The sequence below is a fragment of the Corvus kubaryi genome, unplaced genomic scaffold, assembly GCF_017639235.1.
Source record: "Corvus kubaryi isolate FWS band 111438036 unplaced genomic scaffold, C.kubaryi_AGA036_p1.0 134, whole genome shotgun sequence".
Taxonomy (NCBI): domain Eukaryota; kingdom Metazoa; phylum Chordata; class Aves; order Passeriformes; family Corvidae; genus Corvus; species Corvus kubaryi.
Genome location: NW_024580668.1, coordinates 7,072,453 through 7,093,426, shown reverse-complemented (window position 1 = coordinate 7,093,426; position 20,974 = coordinate 7,072,453). Strand labels below are relative to the sequence as shown.

The following is a 20,974-nucleotide window of genomic DNA, read 5'->3' as shown; positions in this document are numbered from 1 at the left end:
TCCTCCTGCCTGTACCGAAACCGCACCCCTCTGGAATCTCCCTCCAGTGCAAAAACAGCCTCCAAAGTTCTTGGCGTCCCCCTTTCCCAGCCTTTTTCGAACAGACAGCTCACTCCACATCGCACTCAAAAGCCGGCACTACCAGCCGTGACAGCCGCGACACCACTGCCCGAGCGTGTGTGCAGGCACGGACCCTCCAGTTTGTGCAGAGCCCCGAGACACGTGGACCCCCAGATGCTGCACTTGCTTTCATCCAACTGTAAGAAGTTCACCGGGAGCTCTCGGATCCCATCCTCAGAGTTCAGAGGCGGCGGCAGGGTTAGAATATCGCTGTCGGGGATCGCTCACCGAAGGCAACGCTGTGCACCCCCGGGGTTCTCCCCACCCTCCAAACACGGCTTTGCACCTCAAAACCTGCACTCTGGCTATGACCCCCCTCTCCCGAACACATCCCAGCCCGGGCAGGGACGCTGCGAGCCGGGGCGGTGGCTCAGCGGGATGCGCACCCCGCACGCCCTGCAGAATCCCGCACGCCCTGCCGCACGCCACGGCTCGCTGCGGGGCTACCAGGGGCACTCTCGGTCCTGCAGCCCCCCCAGGGCGCTCCGCTGACCCCCATCCCCGGAGCTCCCCCCCACCCGGAACGCCCCCCGCCGCTCTCACCGCCGCCGCCGCCGGGGTGGGGGGACCCGCAGGGACCCGGGGACTCGCCGCCGGCGGCAGTTTCGCTTCTCGGGCCTCCCTGCATTCAAACCGGGGCCGGACTTCGCGGAAATTGCATCACGGCGGCCCCGCCCCGCCCCGCCCGCCGGCACCGGGGGGAGCAGGAGCCGGCACCGGCACCGGGAGGGCACCAGGCGGGGGGGATCGGCACCGGCACCGACGAGAGCCCCAGCCGGCACCGGGACCGGCACCGGACAAGAGGGACAGGCAGCGGGGTGGGGGGATCGGCACCAGGGGAAGGGGCGCCAAGGGAAGCGGGCACCGGCATCCAGGGCAGCAGAAGCCGGTACCGGTAGCGGCACCGGCGGGCAGCACCACCCGCATCGCGCAGCGAACAGGACGGGCGCTCCTGGGGGAACCAGCCTCCCACCCGGGTGCCGTGCTACCCCCGCATCCCCGGGCATCGGAGGCCGAGTCTCCCCCCGGTCCTGTCCCCGCCAAGTGCAGAGGGGCCGCTCCCGGGGGCGCTGCTCACCCGCAGAAGGTCGGGGTTCCTCGCGCTCAGATTCGGTCCAGAGCCGGGAGCGGCGGCACCGGAGTTCTAAGTGAATTCTGAGCGGCAGCCCCGGTTCTCAGGCCGGGCCCCACGGCACCCTCCTTTTTAACGGGGCTGGGGGGTGGGGGTGGGGGAGAGAGCGCTGCTTTCCTTTCTGTTCTTCATCACTTTCGTTTTCCGTTCGGTTCCCCGCCTGGCGCGGTGCACCCGCTGCAGAGCTCAGCCTCGAGCCAAAAACAAACCCAAACTCGAAATCCACCCCCGGCAGCAGCAGACTCTGATTTGCATCGCGTTTCGTGGGGCAGCACCGACAGCCGGAGGGCAAGACCCCGCCTCCCGGTTTGTGGGCACGTGTTGCCACACAAGCACCATCAGTTGATGCTCAGCACCCGAGCAGTGGGGGATCCTCAGCACCCGGGGTGTGGAGACCCCTCTCAGCCCCTTTGCACCTCACCAAACCCATCCCACAACAGCTCAGCATCTCATCCCAGTGCATGGTGATGGGGCAAATTTGCGGGTAATACACACATAACCAACAAACCCTGGAACCCGCTATGCCCCCAAAAAACGCACACAAGAAAAATCCCAGGAAGTTCCTCTAAGCTCCTCAGTCCCAGGAACCCACCACAGCAGCCACATCTCACCAGCCTGGACTTTCTTGGCTTCGGAAAGCCCTGACCTGTAAAGCAGGTGCTGTGCCCAGTACTGTGGTCAAGCCCCAGGATTCCCACTTAATGGAATTATCTTCATTCCAGAAGCCAGCTGCCAGCCCTGGAAATAACCAGGGAAAACTAACACACCTCCAGCTACAAGTGGCTGTAAAAATTCGCAGGCACCTGAGGCAAAGTCTCCCTGCTGACATGGACGCTGTTCAGTCCTTCCATCGATTGATGGTGCTTGGTGGTGCCACCTCAACACAAAGAGAGCCTTCGGACAAAAGAAAACTTTTTCCTCAAAGCAAGTGGGAGGAGCAAACATTGAGAGAGCCAGCCTGTGGGCCATGTTGGCAATGGAGCAGGGAGGAAAGGAGGGGCAGAGACAGGTTTCTGGCACGTTTGTCAACACCAGTGGAAGGAGGAAGAGAAACGATGTTTTTGACCTTCCTGCTTTGTACAGTCCCAGCCATTGGGTAGCTCAGAGGGAGCTGTCACCCTGCTCCCATCCAGCAGCAACCCTGGGGAGCCAAGAAAGGGGTTTTCCCACCAAGGAGAGGAGTGGGGCAGCCCAGGCCTGTGGGTGCTGAATGGACCCCACTGGAGCAGAGGGCACTGGATGGATCCCACCAGAGAACTGGGTGCTGTGGAAACCAGGCATCCCTGGGCATCAAAACCACCAGGTCTGTGCAACAACACCTTGGTCACTGCTGGACCTGTGGCAGGATGACCACCTGCACAGGGCCATGGCTCTTCTGCACTCCATGTTCTGTCAGTGAGGAGCAGTGGGTGGCTCAGCTCCACAGTAGGATCTGACCCCATGGAATCCCCATGCTCAGTGTTCCCATCCAGGAAAGTCTTTCCCAGCTTTGTCCTTGCAGCTGCCATGGGAACTGTTATAGTTTGGGGAGCACCAGAGCCCTATCCCTGCCTGGGAAGGAGAGACCAAGCAAGGCCCAGCCCTGGTATCAGCGTCTTCCATAGATGGAGTCCATCCCCATTTGGTATTGCCTGGGGCAGGAATCATCCTCTCTGCAGCCCTGACTAAACCACAGCAAAGAACTCTGTGACAGCATCAGACAGCAGTGAAAACCAAACAAAACACCTGGCACTACTCCCCTGAGGTGCCCGAGCCAGGATGGGCAGTGCCCAGCTCACCCAGGCAGAGCAGCCTTGGCACTGAGGCTTCACTCTGGTTTTACAGGTGGGATATCTGGAGGTTTCACTGATTTTACAGGTGGGATATTTTCCCTCCAGCTCTAGAAGCAAACGGCTTTCACACTATTATATAAAGCTTCCGGCCCTGCTCAACACACAAGAAGGAGCCAGAAGCAGCGGAGCAGCCCGGGGAGCAGCCCGGGGAGCAGCCGGCTCTGCCGTCCCTCCGTCGCTGGCGGCAGAGCGCAGGAAGCCACTATTGGAGCAGGGAGAGGCAAAGCTGCGTCACCACATCCACAGCATTAGGGCGGGGGAGAGCCGAAACCCGGGATGTGCCGATTTTAGACAAACAAACACCGACCCGAAAGCCGTGAGTTTCGGTTTCCATTCCTTCGGCGACACGGCCGACAGTCACGGAGCGGTTTCCCCAGGAAACCATCGGTGCTGCTCCCCGCCCCAGCGCCAGACGCGCTGCGCTTTGTGCGCTGCACACCCCGCGCCTGAGGAAGTTGCTGGGAGCTGGGAGAGCCTTCCCGCGAGGATGCTGGAGCATCTCCTGTCCCGGTAACAGCCCTAACCTGCCCAGAGAGACGCAGAGAGTGAGGAATTGGTGATTTCTCACCGCCCCCACTCCCTGGCACCCCACGGGCAGCTGCCAGGCAGGACCATGGCAGGGTTCTGCCCGCGACGCTGCCGGGGAGATGCTCGGGAAGCGGGAGGCTCTGCTCTTTCCCAAACAGCGCAGTCTGCTCCTGTGGATACCTGGAGGAGAAAACGCAAGTGGCTGAGTCTCCATCACCACACAACCCAGGGAGAAACGGACTTGGCATGACTCATCCGCAGCCCTTACGTAATTTCGTCTCTGGGTGCGAGTCCTCCACGCCCGGCTGTGAGCGGAGCAGGGCTCCCCACGGGAGGAAAGGGGAGCAGATCTCAGCCTGAGCACCCAAGGGGAGCCCAGGAAGGCAGTGCCGGCAGTACCAGGCTGGTAAAATGGGTGCTGAGAGCCCCAGCCGTGCCCAGGGACCCCAGGCTCACAGGGCAGGTTGACCCACTGGGATCCACTGCAGCCCTGTGAGCCCACAGTGATGGGTGCAGCCCCCTGGGGAGGGCTTGGGGGCTCGCCCCTGCAGAGCCCCGGGTCTCAGCGCCGTGGGGAGAGCTGATCCACAGGTTGGATGTGCTCTCCAAGAACAATACTTTACCACCCCTGCTGAAACCAGGCCTGCAAGCCCAGGATCTACTGCCACGCTCGCATGGGACTTCCCCGCGGCCAGGGAATCGTGCCCAATCGCCCACGGCCGCATCCAGCCCAAGGCCACTCATCCAGACACTGATAATCTCTGCATACAGCTTGCTGCAGGCAACTTCCCTTCTTTGCTTACCCTTCTCAGCCCTCATCCTACCACGAGTTGCTGACTCTGCAAGCCCCCAGCTGCCCTCGGCAGGGCGGGGAAGCACCGCAGCACGCTCGGGAGAAGCGCAGCCATCCCAGGAGCGGAGCACGTCACCGGGGCATCCCTGAACAGCCCAGGCGGTCTCTCGAGGGAGACAGGGCTGCCCCAAGAGCTGCCGCAAAGGGAGGGGAGAATTGCACCAGCCCAAATCTGCCTGCCGAGCTTTTATTGCTTAGGGAGCTGTTTATACCCCGAGGAAGAGCTGCTTTGCAGGGCAAAGTACACCCACGCTGGGAATGCTTTGCCGGTGAGGTGATCTCTAGTCTCTCGGGCAGGTAAAGGTGCACAGAGCCAGAGGAGAGCTGCTGCCTCCTGCTTGCTCTGCTCTGCCCCAGCCCTCGCTGCCCATAGCTGCACCACACCAACACAGAGCTGACACAAATCCTGTCCCACCCCACGCTCTGATGCCACGTCTCAGATACCCTTAAAGATGAGCCAGGTCTCTCCAGCTGTCCCCTTTCCACCTGGACATTCCCTCTCCCACATTCTCCAGATAACCTAGACGAGTTTGTCCAAAGCAGAGATGGCTGGAGCAGGATCATCAGCCCACAGCGCTCCAAGGCTGGGCAAAGGCACCACAGCTTTCCAGCCCTGGCACTGCTGGGGAAAGGTGTCCCTGTGGTGCAGAAGGATGCTCACTCACCGTCACAGCACAGGAATGGGGGAATTTGGGTTGGAAATACACCTCAGGTGTGGCTCAGCACTGCTGCTCAGGCTGCAGAGGCAAAAGGCAGCTCAGGGTGACCACAGCCCTTTATATGTCCTCAGTCTGACATGCTACTGCTGTCCCAAGTACAGCGATACGACAGCGGTATCTTAGCAGCCACCAGCTGGGAGGGAAAAGCCTCTGATAAGGCAGGACTCCTCCTCATCAACTGAGTCTCTGCCAAAATGAAACAAAATCTAAAGCTTCAGAGGAATAGATCGTTTTTCTTCCTTATTACGTGTCAGAACTCTTCTAAACATAGGTTGGGGACCAGTGGTTATCAGCACTGGGTGCAGCCAGGCTGTCCCAGCTGCACCACAGACAACCAGACTTTGGAGCCGCATTTCAGGCTCCTTGCACGCCCATGGCCAGAGGGAGCACAGAGAACACATACATTTATATTTAATAAAGTGTGTTCCTGTCCTGCCTTAGCCCCACTTCACAAGCCCAGCTGTCACACCTGGATGTAGAAAATGCAATAAACCAGCAATATGCTTTCAAAAAAATATTTATTAGCTCAATAAAGTGACCTGTTGTTGCTGCTGTTGCCAGATCAAATTTGGAGAAACCCCAACACTCCAAGCGCCCGACTCCTTCCAGCCGGAGACAGTGTGAGACACACAGGCCCTGGGATGGGACCTGGTGAGAGCTGCAGCGAGTGGGGTGGCTGAAGGAGAACTGGGGGGTCAACCACCCCGTTACAGAACGGCTGCTTGAACCCAGCAGGGAGGGAATGGCAGTGTCCGGCTCCTGCGGGATGCTGGGGACTGGGGACAGCAGGGTCCCCCCTCGTGAGGAAGTGTGAGCTCCCCAGAGCGTGGCCGTGGGGTTCAGCTCTGCACGCTCTGCAGCACGGCTCTGCCATGCAGAAGAAGCTTCCCAACCAGGGCTTTGCTTAAAAATCACCGTTGGCTTAAAAAAATCCCAAGAATGGATTTTTTTTTTTTTTTGAGAAAGCTAGAAAAAGATCCAAAATCCTCAGAAGTCACAGCTTTTCTCAGCCCTCTGGGTTCCTCTCTTCCTGCTCCTTCCCCAGCAGATCTGACAACCACCATGACCACTGTCCCAAAAGCTCCCACTTGTTTCTGCCACCCAAAGCCAGCGTCACACACAAAACCCAACCTCCCAGGGCCTGTGCCCATGCTGCCAGCGCCCTTCCTGGTGTCAATGACTGTACACGTCCACGGAATTCCTGCTCCTGGCATCCCTCTCCACTCCTGCAGCCCCTGGGGATGGGGAGCAGCCAGCTCCCTGCACACCAGACTCCTCGGGGCAGCTTCCTTTTGCTACCGCCTTCTCCCTGCTCCTGCCCACTCCTCCGATGGACACAGCTCCAGCTGTGCCTGCCAACGAGGCTCAGCTGATGACCCAGAGCAGGAAAACTATTCCAAGAGAACAGGGGAGGAAAGCTTTATAAAAAAATAAGCTCTTTTTTTCTTCCCTCCTCCAAACAAGGCAGAGCATTTCTGCCTTTCCCTTCTCCAGGCATCCTTCCTCCCCCCTCCTTCCCTCTGACCTGAACCTCCTTGCTCCCGACACGAGCCGCTCTGAGTCTTGTTAGCCCGTGCCCCTCATGACACCGCTCCTCGTCCCACAGCGCAGCCAGAGAAGAGGCAGTTCCCCCCAGAGTGGCACGGCCAGCGTCCCTCCAGGCAAGTCCCCCCCTCACTTCTGCTCCGCCTCATCAGCCACTGCAGTCACCTCGATGGCGGCGGCAGCATGCTCGTCCCCGGCGGCCTCAGTGGCACCGGACGGGACAGTCACGACCGTGCTCCCACTGGGAGCTATTTGTGTCACATTCTGGATGGTCGTGCCAAGTCCTGGCAGCGTCAGGAGCTGGAAGGGGCTCACCACCTTCACCACCGTGCTGCCGTCCTGGACTGCAGCCGTGCTCAGAACCGTCAGGTTGGAAGCGTCCGGGTGGATCTCCACCGTGCCGGGGAAGGTGGAGCCAGCAGATGCCAGCACCGTGTACCCCCCCAGCAGAGGGGAGGCCGGGGAGCTGGCGGCGGGGGGCTGGGCTGGGGTCTTCCCCATCACCGAAGGCGGGAGGGCTGAGACCACTTTGCCAAGAGGGAGGTTGGCAATCTGGGAGACTGGCACGCCGGGGGTGACAGCGAGCTGCGCCGGCTGGGACAGGACTTGGGAGGTGATGGCAGCTGGTCCGGAGGTGGCCCTGGTCAGCCTGGGGCGTTTCAGAGGGGTAGGAACGGAGACAGGTGTGAGGGTCATCAGGACGTTGTTGAGATGCTGCGATTTGTGCTTCAGCTCCTTCGCTCGCTTGCGGTGCTCATCACACTGCTGCTCCAGAGCTGGAGAGAGAAGAGGTTTTGGCTCAGCCTGGATCCTGGACAAGCTTCCCAGAGGCCTGTGGCAACACCTGGTGTGGCTGGTTTAACAAACATCAGCTTTAACACAACCCCCACTTTCTCAGCCCAAAAGAAAAGGTGCTGGCAGCGATGCCTGGTGCCACACTGCTGTGTCCAGGACATACCTGCCAAATCCCGTGTGTACTGCTCCCTCGAGCGATCCATCTGGCACTTGTGGCTGGCCAGGACCTTCTTGACAAGATCCAGCATCCCAAAGTTCTGGACTACGTTGTTGAGTAAAACAGCATCTTAAAAACAAGACACAGAATCTTTGAGGAAGCAAAATTCCCTGTGCAAACTATTTGTGGCTTGGCAAAAGCCACACGAGAACAAAACATGTCCAGCTGAGACAGCCAAAATCTGCAGGAGGGTAACTCAAGAGGCTGGAGAAGAGGAGAAGGCAGAAGCCATGAGAAAGGGTAAGAGGTCACTAGCGTGTAAACAGTCCTCTCCTGCCTAGCAGGGGTGATAAAAAATCCGCTGGCACAGTAGCTGCTTGCTGCATCGTTATCCCAATGGCCTGAATTCCACCTCAGTTCCCAAGCCAAGTGCTCCTCCAGACCTAGAGCCAGCAGAGAGGAAGCCCCAGGCATGGGGAATTGGAGACCTGAGGTCACCTAAAGCATCCCCAAGTGCAGCTTTCCCAACAATCAGCCAGAAATGAGATTTTTTTATGATGAGCTATGTCCCTATCATGCCAACCAGATACCTCTAAGGATAAAAAAATCCACAAGCCCCCCTCCCAAGATGACCTGTGTCCAGGTCCTTACCCCCGAGCTGCAGCGGGGGATCCTGTGCTCGCTGCTGCAAGCCCTTCATGGTCTCCACCAGCTCCTGATGGAACTCATGGATCACTTCTTCCAGGAGACCACTGTCCTTCAGACCTTGCCAGAAAGCAAAGGTGTCCTCTGAAGAAAGAGAAAGCAAGGGAGAACCTCAAAATCCTCAGTGGGATTTTATGGTGATCTGCTGTGGGTTCCCTGTGGACACCCCTGTAGGGGTGCAGTCCTGGCAGGCTGGGAGAGACCCCCGAGGTCAGGGGGCTGGGGCAAAGCCCACCCAGAGCATGGACCCAAAGGAAAAGAATATGCTCTCCCCATTCCTGTCCCACACCAACAGGACATTTTGCTACAGCCAGTAGCACCAAGGAGAATGATTTCATGACCCCTCTGATAAGATTTTTTTTCCCTAGAGCCATTTGGCCCTGGCTTTGATATGTTAGTGCTTGGAAACAACTTCATCCCAAGGTTGCTGCAGCCAGCCTGCACACCAGTGGGGTATAACACAGTGCTATTCCTTAAGCAGAGAAGGAATAATCCCAGTGGAGGTTCATGCAAAGCTGCTCTGGTAAGAGGGTCCTTCCTGCTCCTTACCCTGCTGCTTCCCTCTTTCCACACATCTCCTCCACCCAGCGAGCCCTGCAGGATCTCAAGCCATACCTCCAATGCTGGTGCTCCAATCGCTGACATCCTCACATGTTTCTATGGTTATTGTAGCTGGGGATCCGTTCACTGCAACCAATAGCAGAAAAGAAGAGAAAAAATTCCCAGGTCCTGATTTTTCCCTGTATTTTCACAGGCTGTTTCCAAGGCAAGCACTCCCTTGCTGCATTTCTGTGACTTCTCCTTTACATTGCACAGGATCACATCTGTTTGAATGCAGATCTCAATGCTGAACAGAGACGCCCAAGTGGTTGCTGTGCCAGCTGTACTTATTTTTCTACATTGGAGTGCAATCCCCAGGGATTACTCCTGCAACCTTTGCAGCACAAGAACACATGCTTGAGAGTAGCATTTCCCTCCCACTCCCCCCTGCAAACACACCAGCACTGCTCAGGGCAGAAGTCAAACAGATTTAGAGTCTGATTTTTCTGGCAGCCCTTTTTACCAAGCCACTGTTTGTCTGGAGGGTTTCTAAAGCCTCCAAGGGAAGAGCAGCCCCCCACTGCACAGGGATGCAGGGGGATCCCTCCTTCCCTCCAGCTCTGCCAAATCTCAGCAGTTTTGTTACCATAGAGCCAGGGAACAGGCGTCATTCATGCTGTGCGCAGGAGCAGGATGGATGGGAATCTGGCCAGAGCCCCACGGAGCTGTGCAGAGCCTTTGGAATGCTCAGTTGCAGCCATTAAATCCAGTCCCTCTGCTCCTTTACTCTGCAGCTTTCAGGGCTCTGGTTATTCCAGCACAGCCCAGCAGCATGGGAAATGTGTCCCATTGGTGAGCTCATGTTTAACAGGGGGAGCTTGGAGTGGGCTGGGCTGTGCATCAGCAACAGCCTCCCCAGCACACCACCAGGATGTGGTGGATGGGTGCTCTGCAGAGCCAGCCAAGGGGCTTAGCCTGTCCCAGAGGCACCACCAGGAGCTCAGGGTGTGGGGCACTTTGGGGGCTGTTCTTAATGCTCAAGAGCAAAAGGAGTTAAATATAGAAGCATTGCAAAATTAGAACTCTTTCCAATGAAACAGTTGCCTCTGCTATTAGAGGTCAAACTCATAAAATCAGAGAATGGGTTGGGTTGGAAGCGACCTCAAAGCTCATTTCATTCCAACTCCCTGCCATAGGCAGGGACACCTTCCACTAGACCAGATTGCTCCAAGTGCTGTCCAACCTGGCCTTGAACACTCTCAGAGACAGGGCAGCCACAGGGAGCTTGGTTACGTGGCATTTGTGTGCTTTGATGCGTCGCAGCCCCTGCTGAGGCTGAGGAATGGCTGCACATACCATCGGCAGAGGCGGGAGTCAGAGGGATGTACTCTGTCGATGTCTGGCTGGTCAGGGACACCCTGGCTCCAGTCAGGTCAATTTTGGTGCTCCGGCAGGTGTTGGAACAGACCTTTGTGTGCTGGTAGAAATCCAGCTCTCCTGAGTCCATGATTTTCCTGAAAGACAGGGAGCAAGCACAAGGACAGGCATATCAGCAACAGCCAAGAGCTCCAAGATGCAGCTCCTGGCAGCCTTTACCCCAAACTTCTGAGTCCCAAAAAGCCAGGAGAGCAGGCAGAGCCAACAAAAGCCCTTACTGGGACTGATTTACTCATTTCTTGAGGGAGGAAAGGCAAGAGACAGCCTCTATCTGGTCCCACTGGCACATCCCCTCTGAAGCTGGAACTTCCAAAGGGTCAGCTGGAATGTCAGTTCAGGGTGAGATCACAGGGAGCCTCTTCCTTACCTTTTTAACTCGACAGCTCAAAAGGAGACAGGACATAACCCAATTTATAAACTAAAATCAGGTCTCTTATCTCATTCAAAGGGGGTGGCAACACTGGAACACAGGATCTTCCCATCCAATAACGTTGTCTCCAAAGCATCCCCAGGCCTTGCTGGCCAACAACCACCTAAGCTTCCCAAGATTTGCTCCCATGGGCTGCTGGGTTTGCCTTCAGACATTCCTCCTGAAGGTTTTTTCCCCCCTCTCAAAGCCCTGCCTTGACAAAGCCTAAACCTATTATGCAAAATTTACAAGGAGCAAAAGCTGCTTAAAAGGAATACGGGAGATGCCTGCACTGAAGCAGAAGAACACAAGGAAAGGCAATGTCATCCTGTGAAAAGAGCACAAAACCACTGACAATTCCTGGGGAAAGAGGTGATTCTTTTTTATCCTGCCCAAAGGCAGAGAAAGACTTTAATTAAATCACAGTCTCAGGCTGGTGTTCAGGAGGACCATACAAGAATTGAATTACTGTAGTTAAGACTAGAGAAGAGAAATGCTTGCAATAGAGAAGCTTTTTTTTTTTTTGCCAACGACTTATTTAGAAGTGATGTCAAGCAGGAGTGCTGCAACCAGAGCATTAGCGATGACCAGACTGATTTCATTTGGTGGGTCATGCTGAGAATCCACAGACAGCATGGCCCAGCCACCAAGAGCCATTAAAATTTCCAGTGTCCTTACACCAGCTGGAAACTCAGTGTGGTTCAAGTCCTGAAAAGACCAGAGAAATATTTCTTGCCCCAAATTATTCCCTAGGCACAAGGACAGAACAAAGCCATTGGACTGACCACATTTGGGGCCAGGCCATCATTAAGACAAATGTTTAGTGGTTCATTTGCTCCCTCAGCAGCAAAACAGCCATTCCAAAGGCTCTGTTCCAGCCCACCACAGTCCCCCAGAAGGAAGTGTCCAGAGATACAAAGGAAGGGACTAACCGGAGCATGATCCCGTTCATCCGGATCGCCCGCTTCCAATCCTTCAAGGTCGACTTGCCTGCCAGGTGGACAAACTCCTTGGGGCTGATTAGGTGATCATGAAACTGCAAAAGGCAGGGGTGCAACATCAGAGCCACAAGCCATAAACAAGCCAAGGGTGCCCTGTGAGCAGGGTTCAGCTGGAACCCAGCGGCATTTCCCAGTGCCCGGCAGTGGCTGCAGCCTCCACGTGCCACTGAACACCACCAAAACAGATAGCTGCCAGCCACTCCCCCCCCAGGAAACACTGCCCAAGTTGGAAAGATTAAAGCCAAACACTGCTGTCACAGATGGTTAGTTAACAGCTGCTCCAAGTCAAGGGTTCAGGGGTGTGTGAGTTTGGAGCTGCCCAGCTCAGGCAGGACAGCTGGGGAAACACCTATAGCTTGTGCAAAGTATCATTAACAGCAGGGAGCTGCTCACACTCCCACTAGCAATGGACTCTGTGAAAGCTGGGCTGCACTGGTAACATTTGGGTCCAGGGGCACGTTACGCCCCATAGGAGAGAGGGAAGAAACCCATTTGCTCTTTGATTTTCTGTTCCCAAGCCCAACTATCGGTATCAGGGAACCTCTGGCCTCTCTGGCAGCACACACCCACTGCTCCTGAAAACCAGCTTCAGGGAGCTGGCACGCACCGTGCCAACTCTTCCCTTCCTTTTATTGCCCTACACACCCAGCTGTGCCTGAACCCACACGCTGACCTAACAGCAACCTGCAGAATCATAGAATTACTAAGGGTGGAGAAAACCTCCAAGATCCTCAAGTCCAACTGTGAACAAGGCAGTTCTCTAGGGAGTTGCCTTACAGCCCATCCCAAAGGATTTCCCAAATCCAGGCCACCTCTTTTCCATGGCCATGTTGACCAACATAGAGTAACTCACTGTTACTGCAAGAGAAACTGCATCTCTGAACAAGGACAAGGGCTTCAGTGCAGAGAGGGTGGATTTTAGGAGGCAGCAGCATTACCTGCAGCAGCATCTATCCTCTGCCTCAGGGACAGAGGAGACCAACTCTCCAGGGAAGAGCAAGGACTATCCTTTAGGAGCCCAAGGAGACTCTCCCTCATCAGGGTATTGTTTAGGCCCTCCCTCACCAGGGTATTGTTTAGCCTGTGTACAAATGCCAGCAATGACTCACTCGTGGCATGTCTCTCTGAATTCATGCAAATTTTAACCATGAGTTACCCAGGACACAGCAGCAACTCTTCAGTAGGTTCCCAATCAATAAATTCCTCGAACTATCAACTTTCCGAGCAGACACTGCAAGTGCCCAAATTTCTTAAACTTCTCAATAACACATTAAATTGAGGCACCATCTCTCCAGCCAGAACTACACAATTTGGTCAAGACAAATACCAGGTACCCCAGCACCAGGAAAACATCATCCTTTCCCACCATGACATGATTCTGATGCAAAGCAGCTGATGAAAATTCATCACAACCAGGACAAGCCAGGAAATCCACTGCTGGCCCTCTGTTCTCACCTGCACACACTTCACATTGATCCCAGGGCACACAAACTTCCTCCAGATGAGGTTGGCTTTGCTGTCCCCGCAGGTGATGGGGTAGACAATCTCTGCCTCCAAACTGTCCTCATCTTCAGCCATCTTCACTTCTCACAGGGATCAGCGGAAGGGACAGATCAAAGAGAAACATGATGCAACGAGAGTTTTGAAACTCAGGAATAAAAAAAAAAAAAGTAGATGATGCATGGGTGAGGTGTGCTGGGGTTTATGGGCACCACTTGCACTTTGCTATTAAAGCATCCAAACACCCAAATTTGTCAGGCGAAACAGCCCAGGCAGATTTATGCCAATCCAGCTGCAGCTGAGCACAGGGAATATGGGAAGTCAACCATTCGTGATAAAAAAGAATGATGTCATCTGGGTGGAGTCACCCTTGGTTTTAAAGTAAAACTGGTTAAGTCAACTCCGGCTCAGCTGATCAATCTTTGCTTCCTAAACTCACTTTCACTTGCAACCAAAGCCAGCAAGTTGCTGCAAAACTGACATCCCCGTGGCAAGCTGGAATGGCAAGAGCCAGGGATGGCCGGACACAGGGACTCACCACGGACCAGGAGAGGGCAGCAGCAGCCCAGCCAGCTGCTGCCAGCTCCCTGCTGGTCACCGAGCCCCCCTGGATGCTGGGAGAGCATCCCCAAGGCCCGTAAGAGAACACTGGAGCCCCAGCAGCTCTGCACAGCAGTGTTTGGACTGTCCCATCTGACACCAGCACAGGGCTGTGGCACACCGGGGTGGTGGAGCTGGCACCAAGGGGCTGTGGAAAGAGCTGACCTACCTAGAACCGCTTCCTTCAGGTCTGTGGAGGCTGTGAAGGCGGCAGCAGCTGCAGCAGCTGCATTTTCAGTCTCCAGAGTGTCTTCGTTGATGTCACCGCTGGGAAGAGAGGCAGAGGCATTCTTAAGCGATGTGGCCGTGCCACCCCCCCACCCGATGCCCTGTGGAGACATTGCCTCAGAAGTCCCTCAGATCACATTTTCCCACAAGAGCTGAGAGTCAGCTCTGGGTTTGGGAGGCTCAGCTCCATTTTTTCATGTGGCGATGAAGAACCCCACAGCATGCAAGCCCCTGTCAGCAGCCTGGCCAGCTCTCTCTTGCCTCCCCTTTAATCCCAGCCCTGTGGATCTGCCTCCTGCCCAGCCCATGCTGGAGAGCTGGCATGGAGGGATGCTGTCAGCACAGCCCTTTGCTCAGAAGTCACTGCCAGCCGTTGGCAGCTTTGCCTGAGATTTCCCCAGGAAAAACATGTGTGAGACATGCTGCTGCTGTCTGGGCAATGGACTGGCTGAAGCCCCCAGTATGCAGGATGCTCCAGGGGAGTAGGACCTCAAGGAGCCACAGAAACACTATAAAGGAATTGGACAAACCCCAAGAGCAGATCTGTGAGCAGAGATAACATAACAGGAGCTATAGACACTTGCAATCCAATCTCTGAGCCTCTTAAAATTTGATATATCCATGATATTCATTAATAGCTGGCTATCCAACTGCTTCCATTCCCCCCACTGAAATATCTGTCTTCTCTGGGTGCTTTGCACATGGACTCACACAGTGACACAGCGCCCACTCCCTTGCTGTTCTCCCATCCCAGCTCTCACTGTGGCAATATGGAGCCCCAAGCCCCTCCAAGGAGCTTCAGTGCACACTCAGAGGGAAAAGGCACTTCTGGTTGTGATGTGGGACATGCCCCTCACCCCCTCAGCTTTGGAGGTGAGGTCCCGATGGGAGGGAGCCCACATTGGTGCCCTTATGGATCCCACCTGGACATCACAGCCAGCACTCAGCAGGGACCATTCCTAATGGGTGTTCATAGAAACACAGAATGGTTTGGGTTGAAAGGGCCCTTACAGTTCATCTCATTACAAGCCCCTCCCATGGGCAGGGACACCTTCCACTAGATCAGGTCACTCCAAGCCCCATCCAACCTGGCCTTGAACACTTCCAGGGATGGGGCAGCCACGGCTTCTCTGAACACCCTGTGCCACGGCCTCACCACCCTCACAGGGAACAATTTCCTAATACCCAATCTAAGTCTACCCTCCCTTTAAGATGTGTGTTTGGTGTTGTTACTGAACCTGACTAATTGCTGCAGAAAGCTTGACCTGCAGGGGCAGGGGGAGAAATACAATTAGCTTTTCACATACTTTGGCATATAAACTCCCTAGGAAGACTCTAGAGAGAAAATTCACCTGTAACCTCCCTCAGTTTGGTACCATGGGTGAATTAAAAGACAGTCCTAGTGACTCACTGGCAACCACATTTCTCACTCACAGTGGTGCCACAGGGACAAGGAAATTCAAGAGCAACTTGTTTTTCATTCTGGGCTCCTAACACACAGCTCCAGGGTGGAACTGCAGCTTCAAAGCATCTCTCCCCTCAGCAGCTGCAGGGCAGGTACCTGTGGGGAGCAGCACAGAGATAAGGAAGGCGTGGGCGGCAGCTCAGCCTCACCAGGTGAGTGGCTTGGAGATGCTGCTCCAGAAAGAGGGGAGACAGCTCTGCTGTGACAGAAAGGGGATGGACACAACAGTGCCCCTGCAGCTCACAGACACCACCAGCCCAGAGCCCTGGGAGAGCATGGGGAGGGTAACTTGGAAGGACTTGAAAAGATAAACTCTGAGCTAAGGCATTTGCATACAGGTGATTATTACACAAGTGGCAGCAGTCTGACAGAAGAATTCTAACCAGGAGTTTTTCATCAGTTTGCTGCTGGGTTCTTGCATTTCTCCTGGCGAAAGGCAGCAGCAGCACTTCAGCCAGGTGCCAGAGGCAGCAGCGCCCTCTGGCATGCAAAGTCCTGACCCTGACCTGCCTCCAGATCAAGAACCTCCACCAACTTACCCAGAAGAAACCCCCCAGCAGAAAGTCGGCACCTTTCAGAGCTTCCTCCAGAACTCCACCGCATGTGCTCTGAAAAATGACTGAAAGGCACAACTGGATGGGGAGGAATAACCCAGCCCACGCCTTAAACCTCCAGAGGCAAACAAACAAACCAACTCCCAGCTTGTAGGAAAAATTCAAGCAACTGAAGTCTGTGTCTGCCATGGACATGTGGGGGAGAGAAAACCACAAAAAAAGGCGAGTGTCTCCACACTGTTTCTCCCATCCATTCCAGGGAAACAGACTGAGGCAGATGCAAGAGAAAACACAAACATCTTCCAAGTCCCAGAGTGCAGCCCCCCAGCTGGTCCTGCCTTTGCCAGTTGCCATGACGAAGGCAGGGGAGGATGGTTCTCATCTTCCTCCCCAGGAGGATCCATGAACCAGATGGGAAGAAGAGAAGAAAGCACGTGCAGATAACTCAGCGGGCTGGCGTCTCCTTTCTTTTCTGCTCCTGCCTTGCCTGGAAACTTGAGAGAGAAAAGTCTCCCCCAGAATCCTGTGCTGATCAGAAATACAAGTGCCTCATCAGAGAACCAAGCACAGCTCCCCCCCTATCACAGACCAAAGAGAAAAGCTTCTTGCTCATTATTATTTTCCCATTTCCCTCAGCCTTTTCCTTAAGAACACATGAACTAATTAAGCTCTTAACAATTGGCTGTATAGAGGGTTTTTTTAATAGCAAACCCATACCCAGATGAACACTAGAAAAAACCACCAACCCCCAAGCTGAGTTTGGTTTAAGTGTCACACAAGGCAAGTTGAAAGCTCCCCAAGTGAGTGGTGACCAAGCCAACACGAAGGGACCTCAGCCTGTGCCTGCAGCTGCTCTCCTGACACCAGCTGGGGCTGCAGAGGGAAATCAGAAGGAAAGGGAGCCAGCACCACTGTGCCATTGACCCAGGAGGAGCAGAGCCTGGTGGAGGCAACTGCCCAAGGCCAGAGAGAGACCATGGGTGGCTCGTGCTGCCACCTACCAGCAGCCCCACTGCCCTGCTCAGTGGGAGGAGTCGGGCAGGTTTTACTCTGTGACCCCAAAATTCACATCCTTTCTATTAACCCGCTACCATCCCCAAGAATGGGGGAGCAAAGAACCTGTCCAGAGGCTCTTCTCCAGAGAGGTGCATGGAAAACCCTCAGGGAATCTCTTCATACCTTCCAAGACATCTCTGCTCATAGCTGCGACTAAATGAAAGCGTTCCTCTCTGTGCTGTGTAGAGCTGTCCTGCTCCTGACCATCCAGGGGACACTGGGAGGATGAGAAAAGGTTTCCAAAGAAAAACAGGAAGGGAACTAAGAGTGAAAGGAAACCAAGTGATGGAGCCAGCCTCTGCCATGATCCATTCCCCCAGACAACACCACAGTGTTGCACATGGGTCTGTAGAGGCTCAGAGCCACATTACAACCAGGAACCATTCTGCATCCAAGAGCAGCCACATCCCAAGTGTCACATCTGGCTACTTCTCCACTGAGGGAAACAAGGGAGTCTCCATGGGACAGAAAATAAGAGGAGTAGAGCCCTTCTTCCCCACCATCACTGCTCTTCTGGGAATTAAAAAGATTGTTGGAATCACTCACAGACCCAGGGTGTGAAGGAAGAGCAGGGCAGATCCTGCCCATCCCGGCACCAACAGCTCTTGCCTCTGCCTGTCCCTGCCCATTCTTCACCAAAAAATCATCTATTAATGGGCTCTATCTCAGTTGGAGTAGCACAAGGGGAATGACACCTGGACTGAAACAAATGCTGTCACCTTCTGCCCTGCCCAAAGCCCCAGGGCACTGACACAAAGACATGTTTGAGAAAAGGAGACAAACATCTTGTTGAGAGAATAAACAGCCACTCAACACCCACTTATTTCAAACAAACCTGCCTGGATGCAGCTCCAGGTGTGAACTTGGATTTTCTGCCCACTCAAAGAGCAAAGCACAAAAACGGCTCTGGGCTCTGTCCCACCCAAAAAACCATAGAGAAATAAAGCAAAGAGCCCATTGCTATGGGGGCCTCCAAGGGCACCAGGCAGGCTCTTTGGCCACAGCCACCCTGCCACTGACCAGACCTGAACAAACAGCAGCCTTGAATCCATAATGCCAACAAAAAAGGCAGCAATTGGGCAAAACAGCTGCACTTAAACAATCAGACACGTTCACTCGGGTTTTTTGAGCAGCCTCTCCATTCAGGGCAACAATGTTTCAAGGACACCTCTCTCACTCCTATTGCTGGCAGTGGAGGTTCCTGCAGAGCTCAGCCAAAAACCAGCCAACCCCAAACCTCCCCCACCTTCAGGGAAGGGGAGCTCAGCTGCAGCACCCTCAACCTGGTGCGGACTGACTCGTCTGCTGGAGTCCAGAGCTTAGCAAAGCCATCATGAAATAGCAGAAAAGCACTGATTTACCTACTGGTGTACTGTTCCAACCAGATTTGTGTCCACTCCACCATCCACGTCCACTCAGGAAAAGGTATTTGGGGTCGGGATTTTTTCACCCCCTCAAAAGAGGGAAAGAGCCTGTTCTGCTCAGAGCTGCAGAGCTCTGGGCATGGGAAGCCCTAGCAAGGAACTGGACACTCCGTGGCCACCACTGAGGTCCCCACAGCGAGCAGTGATGCAGGAGGAAGCCGTGGGGGATCAAATCCCAGCCTACAATCACGTGTGGGAGGGTTTCCAGCACATCCCCTCAGCATGCACCGACCCTGTCTCTTACCCGTGCTGGGACAGGTTGGTGGTGACCAGCACTGTCTTCACCTCCTCCATGCCACCGCCATCCACCGCGCCGTCCGGCGTGGTCACCACCACCACCTCCTCCATGTGGACACTGACGTCCGGCGTCGCCATCGTGGCAGGAGCGGGAGAGCCGTCGGTCACCAGCTGCTTGTGGAGAAATGAGGGGAAGCCCCGTGTGAAAAGGTCTCCCTGCTGAACTCGGTCATGCAGGGATCATGCGTGTGGTGGGAGCAAGGAGAAAGGGCTGGAGGGGCTCCACACTTCTAAGGAGAAGAGGATGGGCAAATTCCCAAGTGCTCCATCCCAGGAGGAAGGGTGAGGGGAAGCTCAACCCAACACACGCTGTGCAGGCTGGGTGAGAATGACAGGCATGGGTGGGACCAGGGTGCAGGAGGTAAAGGGCAGAGTGTTAAAGAGGTGCAAAAAAAAAATGTTTCTGGCATCCACCACAAACTCTATGAAGATAGTCAGTTTGAAGGTGCATTTCCAAATGTATTTCAAACTATCTCACGATTTCACACTGTTGGAGGAGCTTGTCACTGTCTCCTCCACAGTAAAACAAGGACTCTTCCCTCCTCCAAAGTCACACACACAAAAAAAAAATCAAATTAAAAAAGCACATCAAGCCTGCAGAAACAGTGACATCTGGAAACTATTTCAAAGTGTGCATTTCTAAAAAATCAGCAATAGATGTAAGGCAGCACTCCCTCTCCAGCTCTCTTGGAGCTCCTTTAGGAACTTAAAGAGACTCTAAGGTCTCCTCAGAGTCTTCTTTTCACTTCTCCAGCTCTCTCAGCCTGTCTCCAGAGCAGAGGTGCTCCAGCCCTCAGAGCATCTCCATGACCTCCTCTGGATTCGCTCCAGCAGCTCCAGATCTTTCTGATGATGGGGGCCCTAGAGCTGGATGCAGCACTGCAGGTGAGGTCTCACCTGAGGAGAGCAGAGAGGGAGAATCCCCTCCCTCGCCCTGCTGCCCACATTGCTGGGGATCAGCCCCAGGTAAGGAGAAATTGGTGCCTACAAAGCATCTCCTATAGCCCTGGTGCAGTCCATACAGAGACAGGTAAGGGAACACTGCCCAGGGTGTTCAAGTTCAGACCCTCACGGAGTACTCCAAGCAGTGGCACAGAGCACAGCAGAGATGCCACTTGGCTCCCACCACTTCCCCAGGCCACGGCTGGAACAGGGCACTGATCCAGCATCTCCAGTGTGACTTAAAACCAAGTTCACGCCCTGCAGAATCACCTGCCTGACCCACAGGGACATCATGAGGTGATCTTTACCTTCACAGAGCTCACAGGGTTTATCTGAGGTGGACTGGCCCCTATGTGCCAGCCCACCACAAAAGCCACTAGCAGAAGCACTTCAGTTTTCACAGCAGCATGGATGCTCAGCTGCCTTCGGCTCAACCACTCCAATTTTTGTTGGCACTCTATCCCTACCCTTGTCCTTCATTTTGGGGTAAAACCCCTCCCACAGCATTAGCATCACTCACAATGGCCCTTGAGCTGGTAGCCGGTTTCAGGATGCTCCGGACATCCTGCCCTGCATCATGGGATTGAACTCCACGTGTGTTGCTCAGACGCCTCTGGGCAGGAACCAGCATTGAATAGAGAAAAAGTGGGCTGGAAACATAAGTAATCTAAAAAGTGGCTAAAAACACACCAGCAGTGGGACAGTGGAGGGGGACGAGGGGCAGCCCAGCACTACCAGGACTCAGGGTATCCATGCATGTCCCTCCTGATGCATCTTTCAAGGTGCTGAGAGCATGTCAAGGGCTGTGGGAAAGATTTGGGGTGAAGTAAGGAAAAAATATAAAAGAAAAAAAAGCACAGCACAATTGGGAGAGGTGAGAGATCTTTTTGGGTGCAGCATCAGGAGGGCAGAGACCAGAGAGATTGCACTGGGGGCAGCCAGCAGGGCTGTGCCCAGAGGAGGGATGCAGTATGGATGCAGAGAGCTACTCAGAGAGAGAGGGGATGCATGGGGAAGCGGCTTCAGAGGGGTTAAACAGAAGTGCACAGGGTGGGGGGGGGGGGTCATGGGGGTGCAAGAGGATGCACAAGGGGTACATGGAGGGAGCAGATGGAGAGCAGCACAGGCAGCACGG

The 20,974-nt window shown here is 54.8% G+C and overlaps 2 protein-coding genes across 4 annotated transcripts in view; both read right to left on the bottom strand.

Moving 5' to 3' along the window:
- Positions 1-5,258, bottom strand: part of HELZ2 (helicase with zinc finger 2) — a 30,629-nt gene extending 25,371 nt beyond the window's left edge. The window contains exon 1 of one of the 3 annotated variants that reach the window (XM_042047763.1): positions 5,131-5,258. The gene's annotated coding sequence lies outside the window, so the exon portion shown is untranslated. Of the gene's footprint in view, positions 1-663; positions 756-1,198; positions 1,305-5,130 lie in introns of those variants that run through there. The other 2 variants (XM_042047771.1, XM_042047756.1) reach the window with 2 other exon arrangements.
- Positions 5,259-5,685: 427 nt separating this feature from the next.
- On the bottom strand, positions 5,686-20,837 carry GMEB2 (glucocorticoid modulatory element binding protein 2). Its single transcript, XM_042047783.1, has 10 exons — positions 20,360-20,837; positions 18,845-19,008; positions 14,043-14,140; positions 13,229-13,356; positions 11,705-11,808; positions 10,283-10,440; positions 9,002-9,073; positions 8,333-8,470; positions 7,688-7,810; positions 5,686-7,505 (listed from the first exon to the last, which is right to left on the bottom strand). Exons 1-10 carry the CDS (start codon positions 20,468-20,470, stop codon positions 6,859-6,861), a joined length of 1,743 nt encoding a protein of 580 aa, XP_041903717.1. The 5' UTR covers positions 20,471-20,837; the 3' UTR covers positions 5,686-6,858.
- Between the last annotated feature and the right edge of the window lie 137 nt (positions 20,838-20,974).

Coding starts and splice junctions, on each gene's coding strand:
- GMEB2 (XM_042047783.1), bottom strand. CDS start 20,470: ATGCTGGTTCCTGCCCAGAGGCGTCTGAGCAACACACGTGGAGTTCAA. Junction 10,441..11,704: donor ATGAACGGGATCATGCTCCG/GTTAGTCCCTTC, acceptor CCTGTCTTTCAG/GAAAATCATGGACTCAGGAG. Junction 8,471..9,001: donor TTGGAGCACCAGCATTGGAG/GTATGGCTTGAG, acceptor CTCTTTCTTCAG/AGGACACCTTTGCTTTCTGG.